At 37.2% G+C, this 8,445-nt stretch overlaps 1 protein-coding gene and 1 pseudogene across 1 annotated transcript; both read right to left on the bottom strand.

The window, feature by feature from the left end:
* Positions 1–4,317: 4,317 nt before the first annotated feature.
* Positions 4,318–5,764, bottom strand: LOC149153918 (putative linoleate 9S-lipoxygenase 5). Its single transcript, XM_089443980.1, has 3 exons — positions 5,503–5,764; positions 5,128–5,391; positions 4,318–4,723 (listed from the first exon to the last, which is right to left on the bottom strand). Exons 1-3 carry the CDS (start codon positions 5,754–5,756, stop codon positions 4,318–4,320), a joined length of 924 nt encoding a protein of 307 aa, XP_089300106.1. The 5' UTR covers positions 5,757–5,764.
* A 772-nt stretch (positions 5,765–6,536) lies between these two features.
* LOC149153919 (putative linoleate 9S-lipoxygenase 5) lies at positions 6,537–7,971 on the bottom strand (annotated as a pseudogene).
* Between the last annotated feature and the right edge of the window lie 474 nt (positions 7,972–8,445).

Below are 8,445 nucleotides of genomic sequence, written 5' to 3' on the forward strand. Positions count from 1 at the left end.
TCCCATACAAGGGGAGGCCACACTTGCTGCCGAGTTAATAAAAAATTTGCTGGTATAATCACCTTACTTACAATGACAATAACCACTATTACACTAGTAGCACATCAAATCATATCTAAACACCAGTACACAAAAAGTTTATTATATCAGAGTAAATGTAACCTGCATGTCTAATTCAACTCCATTACCAGTAGTTCATTCTATCAATTTGTGATGCTTATATGACATATATTGTCTAAAATGACGCAAGCATAAAAGTTCAATGCAGTACTGCAAGCCTCCTGGTCTGGTTGAACTCATTCTGTCAATTTGTGATTCTTATATAACATATAGTCTTTAAGGAAGCAACAAAGAAAACTTTAGTACAGTCTCGTAAGCCTCCCGCTTTAGTTGACATTCCATTCATTTACATTCCAAGGAAAATTGTAAAGTTATAACTAAAATTGTAAGTTGGTTTGGATGGCCTAAGACCCGACATATCAAATCAGCAAAGGAAATTACTAAAATTCAGGTTAAAGTCCCAAATCCGTTGGCATTGCTCCACTATGAAAATTATTGATCTTAGTGAAACCGCATATTTATGATACAAAGAAGTGTAGATACAATATGATCTTTGGATGATAAGCCTTCACCTAAAGGCTAAAGTGTCGACACATCCTTAGCCTGAGATATCTCTAAATAGAATGGACACAATAAGCTTTAGAACATGACATTCACTAAAATCGTACTTTGAAACCAATTTCAAAGTATTCTCAGTTATTAATTTGCATATCTACAAGCATACAGTGCAACAGGGTAAGTATAAACAGGGCAGGCCACAACAGAAAAGCTGTGAAGCCGATGCAGCTTCTCCTTGTTACAGAGCCTCTCTTCACTTTGTCCGCTGTATGATAAATACATCTAGAAAAGCTAGCAAATTGATCAACTGTAAATCCAGCATATCATTACATTTCCTCGAAGAGCTATTTAATCCTAATCCACATCCGAAACCATTAACAACTCACAACCAGTGCAACATAAATGTCTGCCAAATCATGGGAATACATGTAAACAAAGAAAACTACTATGCTAACCGTAGTCAGCCTATGTGATGAAACAATATCACCAAAAGTTCAAACTAAGCATGTTACCAATAAAACTGTTGGCTAAACCTATAAACAATCTTAATCATCCACTTCTACCTGCCTTCTTAGTATTAGGCCTTTACTAACAGGTGTGTGATCAAGTCATTTCTCATATTTTATCAACTACTAGGTTTGATAGAAAAGAAGTGCAAATTTCCTGCCTCCACTATCTAACAGATTTGCTAATTTCTGAATCATTCAAAACTTCAACAGGGCCAATATATTGAAATAACACCATGAGAGCCTCAAAACTTGTGCCTCCATTTATAAGATATCTTAACTAAGCCATTTCTTTTGGTAATCCAAATAACAAAAAAACCATTCCATTTCTTTCCTTTAAAACAGAGATTTTCATCCAACAACTTCTAGTTACAGCAGAGGCAGATTAATTGACTTTACCATTCACGCGAGTCTTGGTATGCAGAGGCAGATTCATTGAAATAAGATATTTCTTTCAGCAAAATATAGCAGTGTGATGAATATGTTGGCAACGATTAAATGACCCCTAGTCCACTACAACGAGGAGAACATGATTCAATAACTATTCGAAGGCTCTGCATGTACAAATCTAGTACACTATTTTCTTCTGCCCAAGCTGCGTTTATGGTTGTGATTATCACAGTCTTGTTAGGCATTGAAGTCTTTTCTAGATCACTCCCTAAATCAAAGGCAGTTACAGATGAATTCAACTCTGAACTCTGTAAGAGATTGGCTCTTAATTGAACTGTAATAGCCATGGAAATTTATTTATAAAAAGTATGCCATCAACTACACAATTGATATCTACAGAAATAGAAGGCTAGAAAACAAGAATTTTAATTTATAAGATCCAATTTACATGGTTGGTCAACATGTAGAAACCCCTTGTGTCATCACTCTGTCCAAGTGGGGAATAGTAATATGACAGTGGAATCACTATTGTGAAATCACTATTGTGAATATGCAGAGACATAATACTATGGCATGCTTATAGATCATTGTTGGCTGAATGACTTGCAATTGGCTTTCAAGCTGTTGGTTCACCATAAGTTGGATGTACAAAATATTAGTTGGATCTGAAGAACAAATAAAGCTAGGATAAAAGGTCCAAATTTATGAAATTATTAGTTTATTCCTTCCCCACCTTTCCATTGTTATTATTATTATTATAATACTAATAATAATATTATTATTATTACCAGATAGCTCCCTGGATGCCGTCAAACAATTAATATTTATTTTATTAGAACAAATCAAGGTACGGATAGAAAGCTAAATTTTTTGAAATTATTAGTTTCTTCCTTCCCCTCTTTTTCGCTCTTAGCATTATGACACTTCCTTTCACATCCTACAGTGGATTGAACTTGCAAGAAAATTTGAGGTGAACCTTACAGAGAGGTGCTAGACTCTGCTTTCCCTGGCAATGGCAATTTTGACTACAAAGATGCCCTCTCAAAGAGCATTATGTTCTTCGAGGGGCAGCGGTCGGGTGTTCTTCCACCAAATCAGAGATTGACATGGAGGAAAGATTCAGCCCTCACAGACGGATTCGACCAGAATGTATGGATATTTTTTAAAAACATACGAATAACTGTTTTAGCCTTTCATCTCAACCCTTCAACTATTTTAGTTTTTCTTCAATGGGTACTAAATAAATCGAAAACAAGAATTATAATTTATAAGATCCAATTTACACGGTTGGTCAACATGTAGAAACCCCTTGTGTCATCGCTCTGTCCAAGTGGGGAATAATAATATGACAGTGGAATCACTATTGTGAATATGCAGAGACATACTACTATGGCATGCTTATAGATCGTTGTTGGCTGAATGACTTGCAATTGGCTTTCAAGCTGTTGGTTCACCATAAGTTGGATGTACAAAATATTAGTTGGATTTGAAGAACAAATAAAGCTAGGATAAAAGGTCCAAATTTCTAAAATTATTAGTTTCTTCCTTCCCCACCTTTCCATTGTTATTATTATTATTATAATACTAATAATAATAATATTATTATTACTAGATAGCTCCCTGGATGCCGTCAAACAATTAATATTTATTTTATTAGAACAAATCAAGGTACATATAGAAAGCTAAATTTTTTGAAATTATTAGTTTCTTCCTTCTCCTCCTTTTTGCTCTTAGCATTATGACACTTCCTTTCAAATCCTACAGTGGATTGAACTTGCAAGAAAATTTGAGGTGAACCTTATACCTCTGCCTCTTCTGTTCATTTTTGTACAGAAGGAGGTACATACATCTTCAGTTCATATTTATAGCCATTATCAACACCTAATACATGCTTTTGTATACAGGGAATTAAATTTTCATCATGTTTGAACTCAACTATTTGCCTTCCAAGGCTGGCTAAAATGGTTGTTGGGCTGAGGGCTTCCACTTCAAATAGTTTTATTGACAATGGCCCTTACAGAGAGTTTATTTTCAAGCATTTTCAAGTGGCTTCTTTGGATGAAGAAAGTGCAACAGTAGTTCTAGTAAGTTGATGAGACTATAAAAGAAATTCCCATCTGAAGCCCTGAGTAGGCTATGAGCGAGACTTTTTGCCTCTACATAAGAGTTAATTAGATAATGTGTTCTACAAACGCCCCTCATATACTCAACTGCATGACTGCCCTATTCAAGAAGCCAGCTATTCCAATAATCATGTGAATGAAAATCACCTATACAATTTACAAATTACAACAACAACCAACCAACAAAAAAAAAACATGTACTCAACAGACTAAGGCAACAAACTGTTCAAGTAATAATCCTAAAAAGGGCCAATATACTGGGACTGTCCATTCAACTAGGTATTACCACCTATATTTTATCTTGATTTAAGTATATTTCCAGTAACGATTCACCAAACCGTACTCAGCCTATGTGATGAAACAATATCACCAAAAGTTCAAACTAAGCATGTTACCAATAAAACTATTGGCTAAACCTATAAACAATCGTAATCATACACTTCTACCTGCCTTCTTAGTACTAGGCTTTTACCAACAGGTGTGTGATTAAGTTGTTTCTCATCTTTTATCAGCTACAGGTTTGACAGAAAAGAAGTGCAAATTTCATGCCTCCACTATCGAACAGATCTGCTAATTTTTGAATCATTCAAAACTTGAACAGGGCCAATGTATTGAAATAACACCATGAGAGTCTCAGAACTTGTGCCTCCATTTATAAGCTATCTTAACTAAACCATTTCTTATTCTTGGGACCCTTTTCCTGGAATGAACCTTCTGCTTATGGTGGGCCGATTAGGCATGTATTCGGTGTAAGGGTATTGCCCAAAATTAACTGCAGCATGAAGAGCCGAGGCCACCCATATGATTGTTGTTATTGCCTTTTCAACTTCTTCCACGCTCTCCATGTTGTACCACCATGTCTCGTCCTTCTTGTCTCCGTGACCAACATTTCTGATTTCATTCCACCATGCTTGCAGCTCTGTATCAGATTTCACTGCATCATCATTCTGGTAGTACAAGGACAGGTACTCCTTAACCCATGAAACTATTGCGAACCATATCTCCAATCCATCCACAGCGTAAGGGTAGTCTTCAATCATCAGCTTCAGCCCGTAGGGCATTGATGAGTCCACCACTGCCATACCCCTGTCAAGTTGTAGCCACATTCAGGTAAAAATGTTTATCAAAATTCAAATGGTTGACACAAAGATGAGGCTCAGATTTTAATCAGTATTGATTACTGTTTAGAAAACAAAGAGCACTAATCAACACAACATCATACCAGAGTTTGAATTCCATACATAAAACATTACAGTAAAAAACAGAACTGACTGAAAGAAAAAATCTGTATACAGAGAGATACAGTATAATTGTAAGGAGATCGTCCATATTTATAATAAATTGGGAGAAGCCAAACATTGAAAACTGGTCGTTGTACAGTTCACCAACCAAGTAATGATAGGTCAAATGTGCATAGTAATTAGATCACTGACCTAAATAAATTTTAGTCTTTAACTCCATGGTGTATGTACAACAACAATTATGATTACCTTTTCATGAGATCTGCAGGTAACCCTTGTTCGTCAAGCCTCCATTGCCTGTACACTACCGAAGAAATCTCCAAGGCATACTTTCCAGTAAACACTGTTCTTTCAAGAATGCCTCCGCCATTTATAAGAATCTGGCGAGCCAGAGCATTGATGTTGATTGTGTCCAGGAAATGAGGGCTCAATAGCTTGTGAACGGGATGCATCACACTCAGCTGTCTATTAGTAGCAATAATAAATGGTTCCGTAACTGCATGAGTCTTGAGCCTAAAAGAATCCGACCATTACAATCTCAGTTTGGACTATATATAGAATGATATTGTAAATATCAAACAAATTCTGCAGGTATTCTATTAGTTGTGGCTATTTGGGTTTTACCAGTGACTGATAAGCTGATGGTAACCAGAATCATTAGCGGTCACGTACGCTTTAGCCAGCTGCCATAGAGCTCCTTCTGCGCCTTCCTCTGCTGGAGTAAACACCTTCCCAACACTTGCCCGATCTTCTGAAGAGGGTAGGCTCAACTCGATTGCAACTGGCCTTAATGTGCCATCCTTCTTCAGGAAGAGAATTGAACGAGAAGCATATGTCTTGGTGATAGACAGAGCATTTATTCGATCCAGATGGGGCATCAAGGCATCATGGTGGTCCAGAATGAAGAGTCTGTTATCCCAGAGAGCCTGAAAATATCATATCCATCTACGAATACATGAATCTATAAAAGAAATTCCCATCTGAAGCCCTGAGTAGGCTATGAGTGAGACTTTTTGCCTCTACATAAGAGTTCATTAGATAATGTGTTCTACAAACTCCTCTCACATACTCAACTACATGACTGCCCTATTCAAGAAGCCAGCTATTCCAATAAGCATGTGAATGAAAATCTCCTATACAATTTACAAATTACAACAACAACCAACCATCAAAAAAAAAAAAATGTACTCAGCAGACTAAGGCAACAAACTGGTCAAGTAATAATCCTCAAAAGGGCCAATATACTGGGACTGTCCATTCAACTAGGTATTACCACCTATATTTTATCCTGATTTAAGTATATTTCCAGTAACAATTCACCAAACCGTACTCAGCCTATGTGATGAAACAATATCACCAAAAGTTCAAAGTAAGCATGTTACCAATAGAACTGTTGGCTAAACCTATAAACAATCTTAATCATCCACTTCTACCTTATTAGGCTTTTACCAACAGGGGTGTGATTAAGTTGTTTCTCATCTTTTATTAGCGACCAGGTTTGACAGAAAAGAAGTGCAAATTTCCTGCATCCACTATCTAACAGATCTGCTAATTTCTGAAACATTCAAAACTTGAACAGGGCCAATGTATTGAAATAACACCATGAGGGTCTCAGAACTTGTGCCTCCATTTATAAGCTATCTTAACTAAGCCATTTCTTATTCTTGGGACCCTTTTTCTGGAATGAACCTTCTGCTTATGGTGGGTCGATTAGGCATGTATCCGGCGTAAGGGTATTGCCCAAAATTAACTGCAGCATGAAGAGTTGAGGCCACCCATATGATTGTTGTTATTGCCTTTTCAACTTCTTCCTCTCTCTCCATGCTGTACCACCATGTCTCGTCCTTCTTGTCTCTGTGACCAACATTTCTGATTTCGTTCCACCATGCTTGCAGCTCTGTATCAGATTTCACTGCATCATCATTCTGTAGTACAAGGACAGGCACTCCTTAACCCATGAAACTATTGTGAACCATATCTCCAATCCATCCACAACGTAAGGGTAGCCTTCGATCATCAGCTTCAGCCCGTAGGGCATTGATGAGTCCACCACTGCCATACCCCTGTCAGGTTGTAGCCACATTCAGGTAAAAATGTTAATCAAAATTCAAATGGTTGACACGAAGATGAGGCTCATATTTTAATCAATATTGATTACTGTTTAGAAAACAAAGAGCACTAATCGGCATAGCATCATACCAGAGTTTGAATTCCATACATAAAACATTACAGTAAAAAACAGAACTGACTGAAAGAAAAAATCTGTATACAGAGAGATACAGTATAATTGTAAGGAGATCGTCCATATTTATAATAAATTGGGAGAAGCCAAACATTGAAAACTGGTTGTTGGACAGTTCACCAACCAAGTAATGATAGGTCAAATGTGCACAGTAATTAGATCACTGACCTAAATAAATTTTAGTCTTTAACTCCATGGTGTATGTACAACAACAATTATGATTACCTTTTCATGAGATCTGCAGGTAACCCTTGTTCGTCAAGCCTCCATTGCCTGTACACTACTGAAGAAATCTCCAAGGCATACTTTCCAGTAAACACTGTTCTTTCAAGAATGCCTCCGCCATTTATAAGAATCTGGCGAGCCAGAGCATTGATGTTGATTGTGTCCTGGAAATGAGGGCTCAATAGCTTGTGAACGGGATGCATCACACTCAGATGTCTGTTAGTAGCAATAATAAATGGTTCCGTAACTGCATGAGTCTTGAGCCTGAAAGAATCTGACCATTACAGTCTCAGTGTGGACTATATATAGAATGATATTGTAAATATCAAACAAATTTTGCAGGTATTCTATTAGTTGTGGCTATTGGGGTTTTACCCGTGACTTATAAGCTGATGGTAACCAGAATCATTAACGGTCACGTACGCTTTAGCCAGCTGCCATAGCGCTCCTTCTGCGCCTTCCTCTGCTGGAGTAAACACCTTCCCAACACTTGCCCGATCTTCTGAAGGGGGTAGGCTCAACTCGATTGCAACTGGCCTTAATGTGCCATCCTTCAGGAAGAGAATTGAACGAGAAGCATATGTCTTGGTGATAGACAAAGCATTTATTTGATCCAGATGCGGCATCAAGGCGTCATGGTGGTCCAGAATGAAGAGTCTGTTATCCTAGAGAGCCTGAAAATATCATATCCATCTATGAATACATGAATCTATAAAAGAAATTCCCATCTGAAGCCCTGAGTAGGCTATGAGTGAGACTTTTTGCCTCTACATAAGAGTTCATTAGATAATGTGTTCTACAAACTCCTCTCACATACTCAACTACATGACTGCCCTATTCAAGAAGCCAGCTATTCCAATAAGCATGTGAATGAAAATCTCCTATACAATTTACAAATTACAACAACAACCAACCATCAAAAAAAAAAAAATTGTACTCAGCAGACTAAGGCAACAAACTGGTCAAGTAATAATCCTCAAAAGGGCCAATATACTGGGACTGTCCATTCAACTAGGTATTACCACCTATATTTTATCTTGATTTAAGTATATTTCTAGTAACAATTCACCAAACCGTACTCAGCCTATGTGATGAAACAA

Source organism: Pinus tabuliformis, chromosome 9, assembly GCF_031772625.1.
Source record: "Pinus tabuliformis cultivar Carrire ecotype Pingquan chromosome 9, CPIR1, whole genome shotgun sequence".
Classification (NCBI taxonomy): Eukaryota; Viridiplantae; Streptophyta; class Pinopsida; order Pinales; family Pinaceae; genus Pinus; species Pinus tabuliformis.

Coding starts and splice junctions, on each gene's coding strand:
- LOC149153918 (XM_089443980.1), bottom strand. CDS start 5,756: ATGCCCCATCTGGATCGAATAAATGCTCTGTCTATCACCAAGACATAT. Junction 5,392..5,502: donor CATCAGCTTATCAGTCACTG/GTAAAACCCAAA, acceptor GGATTCTTTTAG/GCTCAAGACTCATGCAGTTA. Junction 4,724..5,127: donor CCTGCAGATCTCATGAAAAG/GTAATCATAATT, acceptor ACAACTTGACAG/GGGTATGGCAGTGGTGGACT.